The sequence below is a fragment of the Diabrotica virgifera genome, chromosome 9, assembly GCF_917563875.1.
Source record: "Diabrotica virgifera virgifera chromosome 9, PGI_DIABVI_V3a".
Classification (NCBI taxonomy): Eukaryota; Metazoa; Arthropoda; class Insecta; order Coleoptera; family Chrysomelidae; genus Diabrotica; species Diabrotica virgifera.
The window spans coordinates 170,411,694-170,435,944 of record NC_065451.1 but is presented as its reverse complement, the minus strand read 5'-3'; the positions used below and the strand labels follow the sequence as shown (position 1 = coordinate 170,435,944).

The window sequence follows — 24,251 nt, the reverse complement described above, 5'->3', positions numbered from 1 at the left end:
CATTTAAAACACATTGAACATTTTGACAGGAGACATTTTGCGCCTATGCCCTTAATATCCAAAGCCATTTGAATATTATTAAGCCAACACAAAAACTATATTTTCTTTTTTTTTACCCCGGCATTCCTAATACTCCAAGTCCTGTAGATACAGGTAAAGTTCCTATATCTGGTAAAAGATATGGATCCTGGGTAAATATATGGCCTTCAGGAGCTTTTCCATTTGATACTGTGTGAGTTTTCCAATCAAAGTTACCAACCACATATCTTCCGACGGGGAATTCTTCATTGTTGCTTTCGATTATTCTAAAACAAAGTTATATTCATTATTCTATTGGATATTTAGTCCATTCACTCAAGGTAAAATATTGCAAAACCTCCACATTTTAAAGAACCGCTTGGATTTAAATGAAATTTGACATACACATAGCTAACATATCAAAGAAAGAAGCTCTACATCATTACAAAAAAAAAAGTTTTAAATCATTAAAACATAGACACACATACACATGTTTGATATTTAATTTTTGAAGTTATACTTCTTTAGGCGCGATTGAGAGAAATTTCATAATACTGCGCGCATGCGCACACAGACAATATGGCGTTTAATTGCTAAATCTTTCTAGTTATGTATAAATATATCAGTGCAAGAAAAGGTGTGAAAAGGAAGAGGAAATCCAAGAAGAGATGGAAAAACAACACCAAATAGTCTGCCACGCAGCCAAGAATATGTCCACAATAGCCGGCCCCAAAAGGAAACTCCCGATGTTCGTACTGACTCTGAATCGCGGGGACGTAGACAGGGCTAAGCTGATCACCAATCTGTGCCACATAGAGGTAGTGGTAGAAGACCTACGAAAAGCGACAGGGCCAACGCAGTGCTTCAACTGCCAGGGCCTCCACCATGCACAGAACGCGTGCCACAAAGATCCCAGATGTGTGAAATGCGGAGAAGATCACCCCAAGAAGATGTGTAAAAGACCCAGAGAAACAAAGGCAACCTGCGCTAACTGCAAAGGAAGTCACCCCGCAAGCTACAGAGGATGCCCAAGATGTCCAACCTGGAGCAGACTACCACAACAGAGGCCACAGCAACAGACCATCAGACGACAACAGGCAACTGGAGTCTCCTATGCCAAAGCCACACAAGCCAAAAACCAACAAGCCACCACAGCGATCCTCCCAGACGAAGACTACCTGGTCAGACTAGTCACCAACATGGTGACCAAGGTAGTCCAAGAAGTCGTCTAAGATACCTGACAGACGATCAGGTAAAATCAGCATATAAAAAAACATAAAAAAGGCGTAAGCCACCAAAAAAAACATAAAAATAAAAAAATAATAAAATTATTCTTGAGTTCCAAGCCATTGGACTGAGCTCAGTGGGGCTTGATACAATGACTTGGGGCCCAAGCAAGCAATTTTAGTTCCGCGGATAAGTAAGTAAGAAGATAAAGGCATAGAGCGCATCACGCTGGCCTAGTTTTTGCATTCGATTAGGGCACCACATTGGAATCTTATTACCCAGGATTCCATTGTGAAGAGCATTTGGCTACGATAGTTGTGCCCCCATCGCGCACCAGCGTGCTATGGGGGGGGGGGGGGGGGGGGAAGGGATGGCCTGGGGCATTGGAGCGAGGTGGGGTGATCCCTGTTTTTTAAACTCGGGTCAAAACACCTCGCCCCAATGAATTTGTTACACCCGAATGTACTTTTTTCGAAAGAGTGGGCATCTCCCACATGTCGGGTTGAAACAAATTGCTTGCTTGCTTGCAGGTGTGAAAAGAATATATTAGTGTTTTTAGTAAATATATTTATTATAATTTTTGTGTCTTTGGATTTGTCTTCCTCAGGAGTAAGATGAGTATTATTAAAACATTTTATTGTATATTTATTCACTTTGTCTGTTTGTTACCGTGAAATGTCATTAGGTACGTCCGAACCGATACAGACACAGTCTTCGTAGCATATTTGGTATAGCATTCGGCCAGAGATCGAGAGGTCTTGAGTTCGAATCCACTGCAATCCTATATATTTTTTTTTTATTTTTTTAAAATCGGTAAGCACAAAATTAGTTTGGTGTTTAAAAAAAATAAAACAAACTGTTTAAAGTATATTTATTTTAAGAAATCCTATAATAGAAGTATAACTTCTTACATGCGTACAAAGTACACACACATTCTTTTTTCTTTTTCAAATTTTAGTTTTTTTATTTTTTTAACCTTTAACCAAAAGTGATTTGTTTTGCTAACCATCGAATGTCTACATACTTATAAAATATATTTTTTCTAATTCAGTTGTTAAGAAAACATCTATAGCTACCATTATTTTCAATCTTTTTTTAAACCTTATAATTCTGATTTTCACTAATCTGCTTATCATTAACCAGAATGCATTGAAGATATCTTCTTCTTTGTGTGCCGTGCTTGTTTTCAAGCGCTGGCTATCTAGTCCAGAGTAATAAGGATTTTCTCGGGACACTAAAAGATCCAGATAGCTGACCACTTTTTTGGTTATTGCAGACCTGTAGGAAGAAAACCTACCTGTTTCCTGCCTAGAGTTCGCGTATGTTTTTTAATTATTAGCAATTTAGTGCAAAAATCGAGATTTTTTCGATTTTTTGCACTCCATTCAATAGCTAAATAGTTGACATAAAATTACAATATTCAGTTTTTTAGAACATTGAAAAACCTTCAAAATGCCGATTTTTGAAAGTTAAAAAGTTAATTTGTTGCTACGCAAACTATAAAATAAGTGAAAACTGTTATTTGTAATAACTTTTACTAAAACTACCTTAGAGCTTTAGTCGGCGCACACAGTGGAGGCGGTTTCCGCTTACGGTTAAACCGCGCGGACCCGCTTTTAAACGTTTTCAAAATGAATGCACGTCTTTAAATGTACACGAACATAATAAAAGCAGGGTCCCGCGGGCCAACCGCTTTAACCCGCCTGACCGTTTTTACTACAATGAGAATTTAGTTTTTTCCGCGCGGTTTTAATGTTTACTCGAATGAGAATTTAGTTTATTCCCTCTTTTATAATAAGAATTAATAGTTCTCCATGGATTAATTTTATAAATTGTACATTATAATAAAGAAAAGTAATAAAGTCAATCTTATTGAAACCGTAATTTTGTGTGACTTAGGTATTTCTAAAATCATTCCAGAATTAACTATTAACTAAATAAGTACTTGAAAAATAAATTTACAACAAAACTACTTACCTCAATATTATAACAAGCCTTTATTCCGGACGGATAGCCTGCTTATGTAAATTACACCAGTTTTTAATTAAACGATACTCTTTCTTCTTCTTAAAGTGCCTATCCGTTCCGGATGTTGGCGATCATCATGGCTATCTTGACTTTGTTTACCGCAGCGCGGAACAGTTCAGTGGTAGTGGTGTTATACCACTTTCGTAAATTTTGAAGCCAGGAAATGCGTCTTCTTCTCGGTCATCTTTTACCATTTACCTTCTCTTGGAGAATCAGTTGCAGAAGGCCGTAACGTTCTTGATTTCTCATTACATGTCCTAGATATTCTAATTTTTTTGTTTTGATGGTTATAAGAATTTCACACTCTTTCCCCATTCTACGCAGGACTTCCACATTAGTAATTCGGTCAACCCAGGATATACATAAGATGCGTCTATAACACCACATTTAGAAAGCTTCGAGCCGATTCATAGATGCAACAGTTAGTGTCCACGCTTCCATTCCGTAGAGCAGAACTGTGAATATATAGCATTTCAACAGACGCTATTTTGTTTTTAATGATATGTCTCGACTCTTGAAAATGGGTCTCATTCTAACGTATGCTGCTTTCGCTTTTATTATTCGCTGTTTAATTTCTGTTGAGTAGTCCCATTGGCTATTTAAATTCGTACCCAGATATGTATATTGCTCAACTCTTTCGATATTCTGTTGGTTGACTGTAAGTTGAGCGTTTAATATTGGTTTTAACGATGCTCCACTTTCTCCAAAATATATTTAAGTCTCTTGAGTCATTCTCATATACTGGAAGAATCGTTCGTTATCTTTTAATTTTTGAAATAGATGATGATATTCTAAATAAAGTAATCTTTCTCGATTAATAGGATGTACACCAACTCTCTCTCTTTTCAGTTTAGTCAAAACAGAATCTAAAGCAATTATATCGTCATCGGAAGACGACATTTTGCTACAAGTAGTAGACGCAACTGCCAAATTTGAACGATCTTTCTCGCTTTTACCCGTCTTCACTGTGTTACCATACCCGCGCGCGAGAACCGCGCGGTTTGCCCCTAAGCAGGAACCCGCTTCCACTATGTGTGCCGCCTTAGTGTTTCACCCAAAGTTGGGTATTGGCGTACCAAACCTTCAAACTTTGAGACCGATCCATTGATTCGTTTAAGAGTTATTCAAATTGTTTATCCCAGAGATCTTTATTTTGCAATAAGATAAGACAGAGAATAATGAAGATACGGCAATTCTAATTATGCCAAAAAAAAGTAGAAGAGTGATAGTATCAAAATGTATTAAAAAAAGAATTAGTATAGTCAAAAATCGTAATGCCAAATTTTTGAAATTTTGTAGTTTATAAACATTTAGAATAACTTTAAAAATGTTATCCGTAGAAATAATCTTCTAATATATTCGGAAAAACAGTATTTTAACACGAACTTTAAAATAAAAAAAAATTAGCCAGGGTTCATTTGGGACAAAGTAAGCCATTTGTTTCTTTTTAATTCACAGCTAAGTTGTTTATAATAATTAATGAATCTCATTACTGTCATTTTAAAGAATGGGATTTGTATTTTCTCTTAAAAAATTGGCATAAACATTGTACCTTCACGGCACCCTCTACGATTTTTCAAAAATGTAGTTCAAACGATTACTAGGGGGAACCTACAAATCCACCGAGTTAATAAACCGAAAAAGCAATTTCAAACTAATATAATTTTCTGTATCTCCGGATCAACTCAATGGATTTTGATCTTTCTTTTTTAATTTGTATGTAATTCTACGTACATTACAAATATGCAATTTGTTTATAAATTTATTAATTAAGAAACAGTCTAATTTGTTTAAACAATTCTTGAAAAAATATTTTTTTTACAAAAATCTGTTTTTTAATCACAGTATCATTAATGCTCACAGAAAAAGTTAAAGTACACTTTAATAAATAAATGATTTTTATTTACCTTAACTTTTTCTATGATTAATAACGATAGTATGATTAAAATCATGGATTTTTGGGAAAAAATTATTTTTTCACAATTTGATTAAACAAATTAGACTGTTTATTAATTAATAAATGTCTAGACAACTTGTATATTTTAAAATGTACAGAAAAATTACATACAGATTAAAAAAAGAACGATCAAAATATATTCGGTAGATCCCGAGATATAGAAAATGATAGTAGTTTTAAGTTGCCTTTTTTAGTTTTTGAACTCGTGCATTTATCGGCTCCCAGCTACAGACTAGTCGCCCATTGAACTACATTTTTAAAAATTCGTGTAAAATATCAGCTTTTCTAATATGTAAAATGATTTTTTCTATGGACAATATTTTTTAAGTTACTCTAAATGTTTATAAATTACAAAATTTCACAAATTTGGCATTAGGATTTTTGACTATATTAGATAATTTTGTATCTTTTTTAGTACATTTTGATAGCATCAGTTTTCTACTTTCATTTGGCATACGCAGAATTGCCCTATCTTCATTATTTTCTGTCTTATGTTATTGCAAAATAAAGATCTCTGGGATAAACAATTAAAATAACTCTTAAACTAATTAATGGACCGGTCTCAAATTTTGAGGGTTTGTTAAGTACCCCAATACCCAACTTTGGGTGAAAGACTCAAGTTCTAAGGTAGTTTTTGTAAAAGTGATTAAGAGGAAACAGTAGCGATCAGCAGGTAGCGAAAACGCGTTCCAAGATTGCGGCTGTAATTTTAAATATTTTTTCAAGATATTTGGCACACGTATTCGTAATATAATAAAGAATGGCGGTACAGAGCCCAATTTAAAAAATATATTAATATGTGGAAATTACTCTGTAATTAAATACAATATTAAAAAAACGAGCCTGTACCGCCATTAAGAAGAACAAAAAATACACTTTCTTCAAATAAACTTTTTTATCCGATGCCTAGATTTTGTGTCATTTTGGAACTACTAAATTTTTTTATTTCATTAGTAGTTCCAAAATGACACAAAATCTAGGCATCGGATAAAAAAGTTTATTTGAAGAAAGTGTATTTTTTGTTCTTCTTAATGGCGGTACAGGCTCGTTTTTTTAATATTGTATTTAATTACAGAGTAATTTCCACATATTAATATATTTTTTAAATTGGGCTCTGTACCGCCATTCTTTATTATATTACGAATACGTGTGCCAAATATCTCGAAAAAATATTCAAAATTACAGCCGCAATCTTGGAACGCGTTTTGGCTACCTGTTGATCGCTACTGTATCACCTTAACAAATAACCATTTTCACTTATTTTGCAGTTTGCGTATCAACAAATTAACTTTCTAAATTTCAAAAATCGGCATTTTGAAGGTTGTTTAATGTTCAAAAAAATTAAATTTTGTAATTTTATGTCAACTATTTAGCTTTTGAATGGGGTGCAAAAAATCGAAAAAATCGCGATTTTTGCACTAAATTGTTAATAAGTAAAAAACGGACGCGAACTCTAGGCAGGAAACAGGTAGGTTTTCTTCCTATAGGTCTACAATAACTAAAAAAGAATGTGTGTGTACTTTGTAAGCACGTAAGAAGTTATACTTCTATTATATAATTTCAAAGAAATAAATGTACTTAACAGGTTATTTGTATTTTATTTAAATATTAAACTAAGTTTCTTACCTACCACTTTTAAAAATATTTTATTAAAACGATACCAAAAATTAAATAAAAAAAGAATATGAATCGTCCGGGATTTGAACCCAGGACCTCTCGATCTCCGGTCACACGCTCTCCCACTGAGCTATATTCCCTTCGCTTTGACAGGTTACAAGATTCCTCATACATACATACTGACAAATTTATTTGACCAAGTGAAGTATACAAAAATACTTTAATTATACTTACTATTATTATAAAATATCTTATTCCCGAGGAAGACAAATCCAAAGACACAAAAATTATAATAAATAATACATTTACTAAAAACACTAATATATCCTTTTAATGACTTATTTGTGGTGACAGCGCTGATACATACATATCTTAAAAGATTAGCAACGAACTACATACTGTCTGTGTGCGCATGCGCCCGGTATTATAAAATTTCACTCTAGATCGTAATGAAGTATAACTTCAAAAAAGTAGTCCGCTACCTGGATTTTTGAGTGTCCCGAACATGGTCTATTTCTAGCTTATTACCCTGGAGTAATCGTCATACAGTGGAACCCCGATAAGTCGGCCCCCGATAACCCGGAAGTCCGGCTAACCCGGACCGATTTTCATCAGACGAACATTTTAACAAATAAACAATTTAACAATTTTATCAAGTACCTAAAAATGTATGTAGACAAAATAATATTTGAGATAATGTGTATTTGTGTAATTTGAACTACATAATACGATAGTAAAAATGATTCATGGCCATGGCACACGGCGGCAGAGCGACCGTCTCGGCTTATCGGAAAGAACAGGCACCTGTCTGTATTCCTTTTCCTTTATTTATGTCAAACTGTCTTAGCATTGTTTAAAATAGACTAAAAGACTATTAAAAAAATTCTTTTTTAAAACAATGGTCTTAGTCTGTTCTTAAATAACAACATTGTTCCTTGTGACCGTATTGTGTGTAGTACAGTCGTATTGTTCACTTCCGTTCTGTAATCCTGCTTCAGATTGTGTTTGCGTGTTTTTTGTCTACGTAATGGCAACGTAAAAATGTTGTAGTGACAATGGAAAAGAAACTAGAAGCATTAGGTAGGATTGATAAAGTCGAATCTTTAAAATCAATTTATTGCAGCATCACATGGTGTCGGTACATCTACAGTATGACTGAGTTTTTTTACCAAGAAATGAACAAAACTCTATACTCTATGCAACTATACGTAATTTAGATGTGTACTGTGCATATGTGTTTCATGTTTTTGTAATTATAATGGACGTTATCTGTAAGTATACCGTATTTTATTAATTTTTACCATTTTCTCCGACTAACCCGGATTTTCGATAACCCGGATCGGCCGCGGTCCCGATTAATCCGAGTTATCGAGGTTTCACTGTATTAACAAGCTGATGATATGTTTTTTCTGTCGGTAGCTATATGAAACAATTCCTCGACTGTTCAACCTATCTATTGTCTAATGTTAGACAGCCAGAAGAGTTGTTTTCTTCCACCCCAGCGTTTTTCTTCGATTTTGCCCCGAATGATCAACCGGAGTAAGCGATATTTAGGTCGTCTCATTATATGACCGAAGTATTGAACCTTTCTCATTTTTATGATGTTGATCAATTCTCGCTCTTTGTGCATGGTCTTCAGTACACGTTCGTTGGATATGTGTGCTGTCCATGGGATTCTGAGCATGCAACGGTAACACACAACTCGAACACTTCTAATTTGTTAAGGTTCTTCATTTTTGCTGTCCAAAATTCTGAATTCTCAGATATCTAAAGTGTTTCACCATTTGCAGGATTTTGTTATCTAATTGTAGTACCGAGTCTTCGATATTACTTTTTACGACCATGAAGAATGAAGAATGAAGATATACAAGTATGAAACTATTAATATGTTCTACTTACTTTGCTACCTGTGATCCCACAAAAGGAATTCCTAATGGATACTTTGAGGAATAGGACCTCATATAGGGATCGATACTAAAATATACTGCTTCGGCTAAAAATTCTAAAAAGAGTACATACGAATCAGAGAAATCTTAATAATAACAGAAATGACAGAATAATAATAAAAATAACCTTTTTTTATCGACTCTTGCAGTAGGGATGGGAAAAACCAACTGGTTTTAACCTAAAACCGGTTTTTTTACTTGGCAATAACCGGTTTTACCGGTTGTTTTTGTCCCGGTTATAACCGGTTTTTTCTTTTTAAAGTAATAACCGGTTATTAGGTTTTTACGGTGATTAGGATTAGGTTAGGTATTATTTTGGATCCCAATCATAATTATTATTGATTGATATCAACTGTATTGATATTGATGTTCTTTCGATAGTAATAATTTTGATCATATTGATATCGAGTATCGAGTCGAGTGGAGTATCGCAAACTAAAGTGTATTGTAATTGTAACATTGTATCGTATTGGATTAAAAAAACCGAAAACCGGTTTTTGGAAAAACCAGTTTTTTGGCCGGTTATAACTGCCAGGTTAAACCGTAACCAAAAAAACTGGTATAACCGAAAACCGGTGTTTTGTCAAAAACCGCCATCCCTATCTTGCAGTATACAGTACAGTACAGATCGATGTTTGACCGAGTCTGTCAATCGCTTCTGGGATCGCCTATTTAACAGATTATTTTTCTTTCGACGTTTGACTGAAGAGTTAGATATTCCAGATTTGACTTTAAACACTTTAGTTACAGTATAAAGAGGGACAGTAGAACCACTCTCCGAAAAACTGGAAGTAAAATCTGTAGTCGCGCATGGCGGCCGCGCAATGTTGGCAGTCGCTTTTGCCCCACTCTAGCATTGCTAGTCGCATAGAAACGTACGGATTTTAACAGGGAAAACCCGCATCCACCACTGCTGAATTACCAGTTGCGTATAGCCATGGAGGTAGTGTCAAATTTGACCGGAATATTTTAGCATGGCTGCTTTCTTTTTATTTAGTTAAGTATTCCAAAGCTTATTAACAAATGATGTGTCAGCTGGCCCAAAACCGGGGATTTTAGACAAGAAAAGGTAAAATATGAAACTTGATGGAAACACGCTACAACTTATGTCAAATATTTATCTACGTGACTTACAACTCTTAATAGCCTTGCTGACTTCTCTCCTAGCTTTCACTCAGGCAATCCGGGTTCAAATCCTGGCGTTGATTTTTTTTTGTTTTTAAGATTGACATTTTATTTTGAAAAATAATTATTTTTATAATACCACGTTTGTATTATTTATACGAGACAATATAAAAAAATCTGTATATCTTATAGAATTATGCATAGAACTTATGAAATAGAACTATGCATTTGATCATAAATATTATGATTGACCTTAATAAGCAAAGTTGTTGTAAATGAACCCCTGAAGCTTCCTGAGTTAGTACGACCAATCTAAGTGAAAAAGGAGGTTGCCCTCCCCACCCTCTCCCGACATTTTTTATTATTTTTTGGACAAACTGTTTTTTCTTAATGTAATATGATGTAGAACCAAAAGATACATACAACCCTAATTTTTCACTTTTCTATCACCAACCCCCATTTTGTAATAGCAATCTAAATATTTCCCTGTTCTCTATAAAAGGTATACAGGGTGTTTCATTAATAATTGTCCATATAGTAACTGGAGAAACCTTAGCACAAAATACGAAGATCTAACCTAAAACACTTAAATAAAATGTGGTTCCTTACTGAGTTACAGGGTGTTTTATCTAAAAATTTAAAAACTATTTTTGCTCAGCATTTTAAAACTATTCGACGTATCCTTTTTATACTTGGCAGAAAGTGCGACTACTAGACACTTTACTAAATTGTGATAAACAAACGTTTCCAGCTACTACCAGAGGCGTACGACAGGGGATGGTGAATGGTTGACCCTTCTCAAATTCTACGCCACTGGAGGAATTACTATTTTAGTGCCATTTTTAGATTCTACAATACTTTCTACATAAATAATATACTCTTCATTGGTAACGATAAAGTCATTAGTTTTCGAGATATTTGAAGTTAAATATGAAACGGCACAGTTATTTTAATTAATTTATGATATGATTCATATGATTAAAATTTAAAAATTATTTGTACCCAGTACTTTAAAACTATTTGGCGTATCCTTATCATACTTGGCAGAACGTGTAGGTACTGTACACTAGTGTACACCCTACTAAATTAAGATAAATAAACGTTTCTAGCTAGTACCAGAGGCGTACGACAGGGGATAGTGGCTGGTTGACCCTTCCCAAATTCTACGCCACTGACGAAATTGCTATTTTAGTGTAATTTTTTGATTTTGAAATACTTTTTATGTAAATAATATACTTTATTTCGTAACGATAAAATAATTAGTTTTCGAGATATTTGAAATTAAAAATGAAACGACACAATACTCTAGTCAAAATAACCGTGTCGTTTCATTTTTAACTTCAAATATCTCGAAAACTAATGGCTTTATCGTTACAAAAGAAGAGTATATTATTTTCATAGAAAGTATTGGAGAATCCAAAAATTGAACTAAAATAGCAAATTCGCCAGTGGCGTAGAATTGGGAAAGGGTCAACCATTCACTTTCCCCCGTCGTACGCCTCTGGTAATAGCCATAAACGTTTGTTTAACATAATTTAGTAGTTTGTGCAGTATCTATACTTCCTGCCAAGTATAAAAATTATACGTAGAATAGTTTTAAAATGCTGAGCACAAATAGTTTTTAAATTTCTAGATAAAACACCCTGTAACTCAGTAAGGAACCACATTTTATTTAAGTGTTTTAGGTTAAATCTTCGTATTTTGTGCTAAGGTTTCTCCAGTTACTATATGGACAATTATTAATGAAACACCCTGTATAAAAATGGATGTTTGTCTGTATGAGGAGCGATCAATCAAAACGCAATAAATTCTGTTTTTTAGAATTTGAGTTAAATTAATACTAAATAGCTTTGTCATGAAATATATCCAGTGGTTACAGTCAATTCCTTCCAAAAGCAATATGTATATCTAATAGAAAATAGCTATCGAAAGTGTGCAAATCAATCAAAACACAATAAATCCAGTATTCCGCTGAATAACGCCCTTATTATAAAAATAATTATTTTTCAAAATAAAATGTCAATTTTAAAAACAAAAAAAAAATTCAACGCCAGGATTTGAACCCGGATTGCCTGAGTGAAAGCTAGGAGAGAAGTCAGCAAGGCTATTAAGAGTTGTAAGTCACGTAGATAAATATTTGACATAAATTGTAGCCTTTTTCCATCAAATTTCATATTTTACCTTTTTCTGTCTAAAATCCCCGGTTTTAGGCCAGCTGACACATCATTTGTTAATAAGCTTTGGAATACCTAACTAAATAAAAAGAAAGCAGCCATGCTAAAATGCTCCGGTCAAATTTGACACTATCTCCCTGGCTAGTACTGCCGGTATTACTTCTTGAGATCAAAGCGCCGACAGAGGAGTGATTTTACTGTGGAACCTCTATATACTGTGCTTCAGTCAAAGGCCGAAGATGGAATTTATTTCGGGGTTTGACTAAAACCGTTAGTCAAACCTGGTAGCATCGGCACTTAGGATTTGACTATAAAAATAGCACTAATGACAAACCGTTGGTGTATATTTTACTTCTGAATACATTGAGTATCTCAGTTACTGTGGGTTAATCTCTCCGCGTACCAGTTGTTTTTCGTATTCGCCCAACTTGTTGTCGTGCCCAACAGTTTGATCGATTATATAGGGTAAAATCCCTTTAAATAATGTGACCTTTGGAGCATCTGGTGCCCAGAATCACTGTTTAGCCACACCATCTTCTGGCATTTCGAGAGTTTTTGCCATTAAATTGATGTAAACAGTTTACTGAGGGGTTTTTGCTATTTTTTATTCACCCAGTTCTCTGTTTGCCTAAATTTAGTAATGGAGAGCCCCGAAATTGCAGAAAGTGACGTGCATCGCAGTCACCCTGGGCAGTAGGTGCTCTGTGGGTAAGTCCTGATGTCATATTTCTGTGCTGTTCAGTAATCCCAAAAACCCGAGTAATTTTTTTGCATTAATTTAGTGCTAAAATTCATTGAAACTCTAGAAAGTGATGTGCCTTAGCAGTGACCTTGGGCACCAGTTGATCCGGGGGTAGTTTTCGTGTTATATTCACGTGAAGTGACCCCAAAAACCCCGAGTAACAAAATCTGCCTTTAATATAATGATTTTGACATGTGTATGCATTATGCACTTTTGGGTGCATGTCATGCACTGCAAATGCAATTATCCATTTCCACCCATTTTTTCCTGACGTCATCCAGAACACAATGGAAAAGTTGCTAAAAGTCGATAAGTGCTGTACCTATTTAAAAATGGATTTATTCCTAATTGCCCTGGTTTAACACAATCTTTTGCAAATCGTAAAGTGGATTCCATATTACCTTCATTTTTAATTTACTTTTCGAGTACCTACCACTTTTGAAAATGATTATAAAATGGAAAAATGCAGAAAATAAACATAGTTTCAAAAGTTATGCATCACTTAAAATTATGATCATTTTCATAGTTAATTTTTTCACGAACGATAAACGCATTCGTTTATCTAACGATAAACAGATTCTAAAAACTTAGTTTTTTTATTATTTTAGATCTTTCTTTGGTATTTACACATTTATGCAAAGGTTTACTCAAATTTCTTGTATGTACTTATACCGGGTGGAAAAGAAAAGAAATGTTTTTTTTTGTTAAGATTGAGACACCCTGTAGGGTGGGAAAGGTACAAGTGTAAGTATACATCGAAATCATATTTAATTATAGTATTATGTTTTGTAAACATTTTGTTGTTCATTGTCCCTCATATCTTTATAAACAAAGAAAATATACGGTTTTATTCTGTAACATGTGTTTTAACTGAAACAAAAATTTGAGACAACCTGTAGGGAGGAAATGATACAAAGGTGGGTTCAAATCAAAATTATATTGTTGCATCATATTTGTTGAACACTCTTTTTTTTATTTTAGTGTTTTTAATATGTCTTTTTACTGACGACATGCGATACGCGAGGAGCCCATGTCTTATTTATGTACCCGAAGTTGTAATTATTTCCTATCATATATAGTGCAAAAGGAACAAACTGTTCAAAGAAATAAATATCTGCAATGTAGCTCTCGCCATTTAAAGACCCTCCACATAGATACCAAATCAGTACTTACTTTCAAGGAAATTCCACCAAAACCATAACAGGGCCTCTATTAAACAATCTTGTCTCCCTTAGGTTGCGCTGTAAATACCGCTCACTTGGTCGACAAATAACTCTATGGTGTCGACCAGAATTGTTAACGGTATGTGTCTTTCTGTTTGTAAGGTTTTGTTAACTGCTTTTTATTGTTAATTTAGTTTTTTTTATTTAAAACACGTCATGTTAAAGAATGAAACTGTCTATTTCCTTTGGTTCTAAAGATATCTTGAACATTCAAAAAAAAAAAAACAAAATATCCACAAAACATAAGACTAAAATTAGATTTCGATTTATACCCATACTTATACCTGGTCCTCCCTATAGGGTGTCCCAAACTTAATATAAGAAAAAAATTTTTTTCGTCCACCCGGTATAAGTCCAAGAAATATGTTTGAATAAACCTTTGCCCATTTGTGTACATACCAAAGAAAAATCTAAAAATCTAAAATAATAAAGAAAGCGTAATTAGTCAATCTGTTCACGAAAAAATACTATGAAATTGAGCATACTTTTAGGTGATGCATAACTTTTGAAACTATGTGTAGATAATGACTTGACAGAATTGTACCTTGTATGCATTATAGTAGTTTAATACAATATAAACATATAATAATTGGAAACTTACCATTATTATGTACTGGTGGTACTGTTTTTTGAATTAATTTAAAGTCAGTATTTTTTGGATAACCATCAAAATATTTCTTGAAGAGGTATATTTTTGCCTTAACCATATTTTTGTTTTTAATTCGTATGTACTTACTGACAATCGGCAAACAGCTCTTAACCTCTAATAATGATTTGTTTACTATTAAATATTTTATCAGTTTTTATCTCTACATATTTTTAATAGTCGAGATATTTTAAAATTAGTACAGTGGCGACGACTAACCTTGAAAAAAGGCCATTTGTATATTAAGATAAACATATCAGTTAATAATGGGAAAATTAAGTTGTAGTAACGGCACAGTTATTTTGATTAATTTATTGTGCCGCTTAATTTTAAACTTCAAATATTTCGAAAACTAATGGTTTTATCGTTACGAATGAAGAGAATCGAAACATTGATGGTAATTACGCCAGTGACGTAGAATTTGTAAAGGGTCCACCCATCACTTTCCCCTATCGTACGCCTCTGGTAATAACCAGAAAAGTTTATTTAACATAATTTCATAGGGTGTATAATAGTATCTACACTTTCTTCCAAGTATGAAAAGGATACGTCGAATAGTTTTAAAGTATTGGGTAACAATAGTTATTAAATTTTTATATAAAACACCCTGTAACTCAGTAAGCAGTCACATTTTATTTAAGTGATTTGTGTTAAGTCTTAATATTTTGAGGTATAAAATCTACAATTCAGAGACTGGACATTCTTAATGAAATACCCTATATAAAGAGTAGATACCTTTACTTATCTGGGATAAATCACGAAAAAAGAGGCGGTAGCAGATCAGATATAGAAAAATAAATAGTAAAGGTACAACATGCATATCTTTTCTTAAAGGCAATCTGGATCACACGCGATATTTCAGAATTAATTAGAATCAAAATATTTAGCTGCTATATTATGAGAATATTATTGTAAGACTCAGAATCTTGAAGACAAGAAGAACCAACTACCAAAAAATTACAAATATTTCCAAATAAATCATTGAGAAAACTCCAAAAAATATGTATGTATGTATGTATGTATCGGTTTTAGAACGTTTTTCGACGTTGTCCGAAGCCTAACTTCCACGTCCTTCTATCATCCCATTGGCCATCTCTAAGATCCCTTCTTTCCATGTCTTTTTGGGTCTTCCTCGTTTTTTGCGGGATGGTGGTACCCACTGCATAATCTTTTTGGGCAATCTTGTGCCTTCCATTCTTTGAACATGACCATACCAAATCAACTGTTTCCTCTCAATGTCTGTTGTTAAGTTACCATCTATTCCAATTCGTCGTCTTACTTCCTCATTCCGAACTCTTTCCCTACGGGATATACCTAACGATCTTCTAAACACATCCATTTTTCCAGCTTATAATTTTTTCCTTTTGTTCTGGGTTATTCTCCAAGTTTCTGCTCCGTAAAGTAGGCTGCTTTTAATAAGTGTTTCATAGATATTGTATTTTCGCTGTATTCGTATTTCGGAGCTCCAAATTCGTATTACATTTAGGCAGCCAATTGTTCTTCTAGCTTGTGTTACCCTTTTCTTTATTTCCTCATCGTCTATTCCGGTTCTATCGAAGATTACTCCCAGGTACGTGCATTCACTACAGGATGTGACTTCTTCATTATCCTCTAGTTCGATATTGGATAACTCAGCTCCTATGGGTAGGTATTTAGTTTTTTCCACATTAATTTCCAAGCCACTGTCCATATTCCTCCTTTAGTTTTCTTGCCTTACACTGTAGATCGTCTTTATCAAAAAATATACTTGACTCAAAAATAACAAACGCAGAACTTTAGAGAAAAACAAAACAAAAGAAAATAATAGTCACGATTGAAATAAAATGGAACTGGATTGGACGTACATACACTAAGGAAAGACCAAAATGATATAATCAGACCGGTGCCGTCCAAAATCCCGACGGCCAAAATCCCGACAGCCACAATCCCGACGGCCAAAACACCGACACGCCAGAATCCCGACAAACCAAAATCCCGACATGCAACAATCCTCGCATAAGTAAAAATTCCGACTTTGGTTTAATACTTTTAATACAAAATACTTTTGTTTAGTTACAAAAAATAAAAAACAGATGACCATAAACAAAAAACAAGAAATAAATGTAATTATATGTTAAAAAGAAACTTATCAAACCTGTCGGGATTCTGGCGTGTCGGGATTTTGGCCGTCGGGATTGTGGCTGTCGGGATTATTTCTGTAGGAATTTTAGGATAAACCCAACCAGACAGTCACTCGTATACCAAGCACGTGGAAGAAGAAGAAAAGTAAGACCGGATAATAGCTGGAGAAGAACTGGGACAATATATTGTAAAAGATTTGTCCTGAGATGGAGAGAGATCCAACAAAGAGCGAGAAATAGAGACGAATGGAAAACAGAAAATTTCGAAGAAATAAAACAGAGGAGGATGTACTGATCCAACTAATCAGCGTTCTTTCACTTTTGGCTAATAAATGCAAGAGTACTCAATACTCAATACTCCATAAGGATCTTCTTCTTTATGTGCCAAACTTGCTTTAAAACTTTGGCTATCGTCGTATTAATAAAAAATGATTTTCGGTCGGCAGCTATATGAAACAATTCTTCGACCTTTGTTTGTCCACCTTTCTGTTTAACCTCTCCATTGTCCAATGTTACGCAGCCAGGACAGTTGTTTTCTTCTAACCCAGCGTGTTTCTTTAATTTTGCCCTGAATAGTCAACCGGAGTAAGCGATATTTAGGTACAGTGGAACCCCGATAAGTCGGCCCCCGATAACCCGGAAGTCCGGCTAACCCGGACCGATTTTTATCAGACAAACATTTCAACATAGAAATGTATGTAATATAATATTTGAGAGATAATGGGGATTTGTGTAATTTGAACTAAACGATAGTAAAAATGACTCATGGCACACGGCGGCAGAGCCGATTATCGGAAACAACAGACACCTGTTATTCCTTTTTTGTACACCTATTTATTTCAAACTGTATTAGCATTGTTTAAAAAATACTAACACTACAGACTACATATTTAAAAAATTCTTTTTTAAACAAATGTCTTAGTCTGTTCTTAAATAACATGCGATTGTGACCACATTGTGTGTAGTACACAGTCGTATTGTTCGCTTCCGTTATGTAATCGTGCTTCAGATAAGTTTGTGATTGCGTGTTTTTTGTCTACGTAATGGCAACAAAACGTAAAAATGTTGTAGTGACAATGGAAAAGAAACTAGAGGCCTTAGGCAGGATTGATAAAGGCGAATCTTTAAAAACAATTGCAGCATCATATCATCATCCAACCAATTCACGTCCACTGCTGGACATAGGTCTCCCCCAATTGTTTCCACACTTCACGGTTTTGTGCTGATTGTTGCCAGTTTTTACTAATCCGCCTGATAACATCTGTCCATCGTGTAGGCTGCCTTCCTCTACTGCGTTTATCTTCTCTTGGTCTCCATTCTATCAGCTTTCGTGTCCATCTTGAATTTTTCAGCCTGGCGACGTGTCCTGCTCAGTTCCATTTGAGCCTGGTGATACGTTCTATAACATCTGCAATACCGGTTCTTTGTCTGAGATCTTCATTGCTTATTTTATCCCGTAGGGTTACGCCCAGCATGGATCTTTCCATACGCCTTTGAGCAACCCGCATTTTCGACGCTGTTGCCTTGGTTAGAGTCAGTGTCTCTGCTCCATATGTCATTACCGGCAGCACACATTGTTCAAACACTTGTCTTTTTAAACCGATCGGTATACTGCTCCTAAATATGTCTCTCAGAGCTCCGTAGGCTGCCCAAGCAAGAGTTAATCAGCATCATATGGTGTCGGTATATCTACAGTATCGGATTGGAAGAAAAATAGAACTAAAATCGAAGAATTTTGTTTCAAAATGATAACAAAAGACAGTTTGGACAATCGGTGCCGTTGCAAAGCTAATAAAGCTAAAAATGAGACTCTCGACGACGCTTTATTGTATGTGTCGTTTTGTGCGGAACGCGAACGTGGTTTACCACTGAAGAAATGAACAATACTCTATACAACTATAGGTAATTTAGATGTGTACTGTGCATATATATTTCATGTTATTTCAATTATAACGGAGTTTATCTGTAAGTATACCGTATTTTATTAATTTTTACCATATTCTCCGGCTAACCCGGATTTTCGATAACCCGGATCGGCCGCGGTCCCGATTAATCCGAGTTATCGAGGTTCCACTGTACTCTCATTATATGACCGAAATATTGAACCTTTCTCAATTTTATTCTTGCTCTTTGTGCATGCGGTCTCTAGCACACGTTCGTCAGATATGTGTGCTGTCCACAAGATTCTGAGCATGCGACGGTAACACCACAACTTAAACGCTTCTAATTTGTTAAGATTTTTTATTCTTTTGTCCAGGTTTCACATCCATAGAACAAAACGGATCAGACGTAGCAATTCAATACTTTTAGACGTGCGGGCAATGATATACTTCTCCTGCACACTATAGAACGCCAGATAATAAAGTTTATTCGTACAAGTTCTATTCTGGTCGAAATTTTCCTATCACTTTCAACCCTGAGGTTAATCCAGCTACGCAGATATCTAAAGTGTTCCACCCTTTCCAGGATTTTGTTATCTAATTGTAGTACTGAGTCTTCCATATTAATTTTCCCGACCACTATTCACTTTGTTTTCTTTGCGTTTATTGCGAAGCCCTTTGCAGCACATTCATTGTTTACAGCGTTCAACAGACTTGAAGGTCTTCTAGACTCTCTGCCATTATGACGGTGTCATCTGCGTAACTGATGTTATTAATAATTTTAAAACCTTCGCGACGATTTTTTAATGCTTTCGGAAAAATTGATTCGGTGTAGGCATTGAACAATATCGGTGACATAATAGATCCCTGTCTGACACCACGCTTAATAGAAACTTTAGCTGAGACTTCTTGATTCAACTTAAGACAAGCGGTCTGATTGTAGTAAAGGCTAAGGATTGTATTAAAGGCTAAGGATTGTATTAAAGGCTAAGGATTCTATTAAAGGCTAAGGATTCTATTAAAGGCTAAAGATTCTATTAAAGGCTAAGGACTGTATTAAAGGCTAAGGATTGTATTTAAGGCAAAGACAGAAAGAGAGAGAGAGAGAGAGAGAGAGAGAGAGAGAGAGAGAGAGAGAGAGAGAAAGTAAAACACAAAATTTTCATTATAACTACAATGCCTGACTCTTATCGACTATTTAATTGTATGTAATTGTATGTACTCGTTTCCGTAGAGAATTCCCTAATTTGAAATGTAAACTTGATGAATTTATAAGGTTATTTTACATTTGCGCGTAAAATAACTTTCCGAACTCAACAGTTGAGAATAAACTACGGATGTAAAATTGAAGAATAAATTATGGATGCGACGTTTTATAGAGAACGATCTTTGCCTAAACTAAATATCACACTAAATAGAGGGATTGGCAATCTTAATAATAAATAAAAAAGCGCCAACCTTAATAATTCTAAACGGAAGGCGCCTCCTCTAAATTTCAATGTGCGTTGTACTTGAAGTGGCACAATAAAAGCTGCACCTGTTAGTGATGTTGATTAGAGTTACTTTCGAGTATTCGTTACAAATCGTTATTATTGTATAAAGTAATCATTTACAGTATTCGTTACTTTGATTACTATGATTACTTTTGTTACTTTTGTATTTGAGTACCGGTAATCATATATCGAGAATTGTATTTCTCAGTAGGTAGGTATTTTGTATAAAGTAATCATTTACAGTATTCGTTACATTGATGACTATGATTACTTTTGTTACTTTTGTATTTGAGTACCGGTAATCATAGCCGGAATCGTATTTCTCAGTAGGTAGGTATTTTGTATAGGTGTTCCGATATACCTAACAACCACCTTCACCGATCTCTTTAAGGGATAAAAATGATCTGATTACTATGATTACTTTTGTTACTTTTGTATTTTGTAACGAAGTAATCAGAGTAATCAAAGTAGATACAATAGTCGTTACTCGCTCTGATACGATTGGTACGAAGTGACGAAGTAATCAGAGTAATCAAAGTAGATACAATGGTCGTTACTCGCTCTAATAATACTGGTACGAAGTAACGAAGTAATCAGAGTAATCAAAGTAATCAAAGTAGATACAATAGTCGTTACTCGCTCTGATACGATTGGTACGAAATAACGAAGTAATCAGAGTAATCAAAGTAACAATTTGCCTATCTGTATAGTAATCGTTACTTTCGGTATTCGTAAGTAACGAGTACTTTGTAACCAATAGTTACTTTTTAAACATCACTAGCACCTGTGCCATACGAATCATTTTATGCATCTGTGCAGTATATAGCAGTGGTGAATAAGCAGCGTATATTTGGTTACCATCATCTTTCTCTTTCCCTTATCCCTATGAAAGTTCGGCTTCCCTAATAATTGCATTTCTCCATAAGTTTCTATCTTGGGCCGTATCAATATTAATCCCATTTACCAACATGTCCTGCCTAAGTGTCTCCTCAGGTTTTCTTTGGTCTTCCTCGCATACTCCTTCCAGGAATCTTCAGTTTAGCAATTCTACGTATTGGGCGATTAACGTCTTGATGTTGAACATAACTTGACTTAGGCAAATATGCAAATTGCATATTTTGCATATTATGCACAAAATATGCAAAAATGTCAAATTTTGCATATTTCTATAAAAGTATGCAAAAAAGGGCATATAACTTGAAATTTCATCAGGTGTATAAATATATTCATGAAATAAAATCAACGAAGAGCTTGGAAATTCGAATATATTTTGTTTCAATATTTCTAGTAGTCGAGGAAATGAAGCATTTTGGCTCGCAATTTTTTCGTCCAGCATGGATTTACTTAAAATTTTCACAGAAGGTATAGTAGGGAATAGTCCAAGGATCATTTTCTATATCATGCTGCTGTACGCTAAAACCTTGGGGGTGGTTGCCACCCCATCTCGGGGGCGGGAATTTTTTATTACATTTTAATCATGTAAATCGATGTAAAAAGTAATTCTAAGAAAAAAATGTTTTTTACATTTTCTTCGTAAAACTAATATTTTTCGAGTTATTCGCGCTTGAAAGTAACAGTTTTTCGATGAAAAAATCGACTTTTTTAGAGGGTTTTCTGAGGATACCTCGAAAAATATGCATTTAATCAAAAAAATTGTAGTTATCAAAATAGTATCTTTTAGTGACACAAACCAAATTCTTTTTCTGTAATATCTTTAAGACCAATTCAAACCGAGATACTGCATGTTAAAAGTTAGCTTTTTTCGTCAAATGTATAATTTGAAATATTTAAAGTAAAATAACGGAAAAACTTTGCATTTTTCGATGAAAACTTAAATAATCTTTTTTCATGTATACAGTTAGTCTTCTCAAAAAATAATAATAAAAAGTTTCTAGCCCGAAAATTAAGCGACTAATGATCCAAAAAATGTCGGTACCTGCTTTTCTCTATGAAAAAATCAGTGAAAACAACCCCCTAACTACCCTCCTAATTAAAAATTGGTCTTCACCTTTCTGTAATTCCTTTTATATTTATATTATCAATACACCCAAGAAGCTTGACCTATTCAAAAGGCCTAATTTTAGAAAAATTGGAGTTTAAAGGAAAATCAATTTTTTGGAATTTCCCATTTTTTACTTTTTACTTCAAAATATCTCCGAAAATACTGGAGATACGAAAAAAATGATGGACTACTAAATTGTAGGTTTTTTAATAACTAAAATTCCCTTGTGCATAGATTTTCATTACAGTGAAGAGTTAGCGAGATATAGCTGTTTAAAACCTCTATTTACGAGCAAACACCCCCTTATTCGAGCCCTTTAAGCCCTTATTTAATTAAAAACTAAGGGATCTTAAGGAATTTAGTTTACACAGTCTTATAAATCTTTAAAAATTCTACAAAGTCATTTTTGAAAAAAATTTTATCGCCAAAAATGAAGGAGCTATGTTTATAAAACGAATTTTTTTTTTCGAAAAATTCGGATAGTCCGCTTATGGATCATTTTCAATGTATGTATAATACTACAGAACCGGCTCGTATACTGGAAGATGACTAAAAAACGATTTGTATTTGTATTTGTATTTGTACATATTTGTAAATTCGTATTTTTGTGTAAATAAATGTTTTTTTAATTATTTAATTCTACTTTTTTTTCTGTATACATCTATTAAATATCTACTTATAAAAACTGTAATGTTATTAAGGGTGGTTTTTAAGGGTTAAAATATTATGATAATATATCCTAAAGTATAAAACAATCATTATTTTAACCAATTAAAACCAAATTTTACCCATATTAAAGTTTACAATGTTTTTATATAATTTTTGACAATAAGGGGTAGTTTACACCCCTAAAAATAATCAACGCCCTTAAGCATGATATAGAATACAAAGTACAGGGTGAGATGATCCTAATCCCAAATTTTTATGTAAATCGATGCAAACCGAAATTATTATTTTAGGATAAGTAAATTTTTTATATATAGCTCCTACAAGGGTGGATTTAAGGGTTGAAATATTATGATAGTATATCTTAAAGCATAAAACAATCATTATGTAACTAATAGTAACCAAATGTTGACAATATTACAGTTTAAAATGTTATTTTATAATTTTTTACAATTAGGGGTAGTTTTCACCCTTAAAAAACCAAAAGCTTAAAACGGCTTAATATAGAAAATGAACTAGAGGGTGTAATGAGCCTAATCCCAAATTGTTGTACAAATCGATGCTGGACGAAAATATTGCGAGGTTTTGCCATTTTTTCAGCTTCATTTCCTCGACTATAGATATTTATTGTAATTTTGTCCTTGAATAAGGGTTCCAAAATCTGCTAGTTTATACCTCTAGGTAAAAATTTTTATTGGGATGGTCAGTTTTAGAAATCAATTATTATGTTATAAAATTGATACCGGTAACACCTGTCCTTGTAATATTATTGTGAATTGCAATTTGAAAGCGCCGAAAATAAACGCTGTGTTTTCTCGTACAATAGCCTTTAGTTGCGTGCTTCTAATTTAGGCTCATAGTATTTTTTCTTAGATAAAGAGAAAAAAAAACCAAGAATCTCCTGTAAATATTTGGGGGATCTTCCTGCTTTCATAGTCATATTATCTTGATATTTTCAAGATTCCTGATTTTAGTTGATATGAAAATAGTTACCAGGTCCTTTCTGAAGTACTAGTTCAAGTACTAGGTGGGGCATTTTTAGGAACCATTTAATTTGAAAGGAAAGATTACCGTATAGGTATTTGAAAAATGCCCCAGTTACATCAGTTGATGTGGAAAGAAATTTTTTCATGTACAAGTATATTGTACCTACTCAGAAACCATAAGTTTTTGTTAGAAAATTTTTTACATCCGTTAATCATTTAGTGTTAGCACAATTCAAAGTAATATCATTTATTTGTTAAAATACATAAATAATTAAATACCTAAGCTTAGATTGTAAAATAAATAAATGTTAATTACTGTAAATTATGATATAATTAAGATAATTTAAATATTTTTGTAAATAAAACGGATACTACTTTCTGAGTTATTTATATATACAGTA

General features: G+C 33.8%; 1 protein-coding gene across 1 annotated transcript in view; it reads right to left on the bottom strand.

Moving 5' to 3' along the window:
- The window catches only part of LOC114335083 (prostaglandin reductase 1), a 64,753-nt gene extending 49,919 nt beyond the window's left edge, over nt 1–14,834 (bottom strand). The window contains exons 1-3 of the mRNA XM_028285240.2: nt 14,659–14,834; nt 8,747–8,849; nt 117–305 (exon numbers count right to left, since the gene is read on the bottom strand). Of these exons, the coding sequence (XP_028141041.2) occupies nt 117–305; nt 8,747–8,849; nt 14,659–14,764 (398 nt within the window). The 5' untranslated portion in view covers nt 14,765–14,834. The remainder of the gene's footprint in view (nt 1–116; nt 306–8,746; nt 8,850–14,658) is intronic.
- Nucleotides 14,835–24,251: the final 9,417 nt, after the last annotated feature.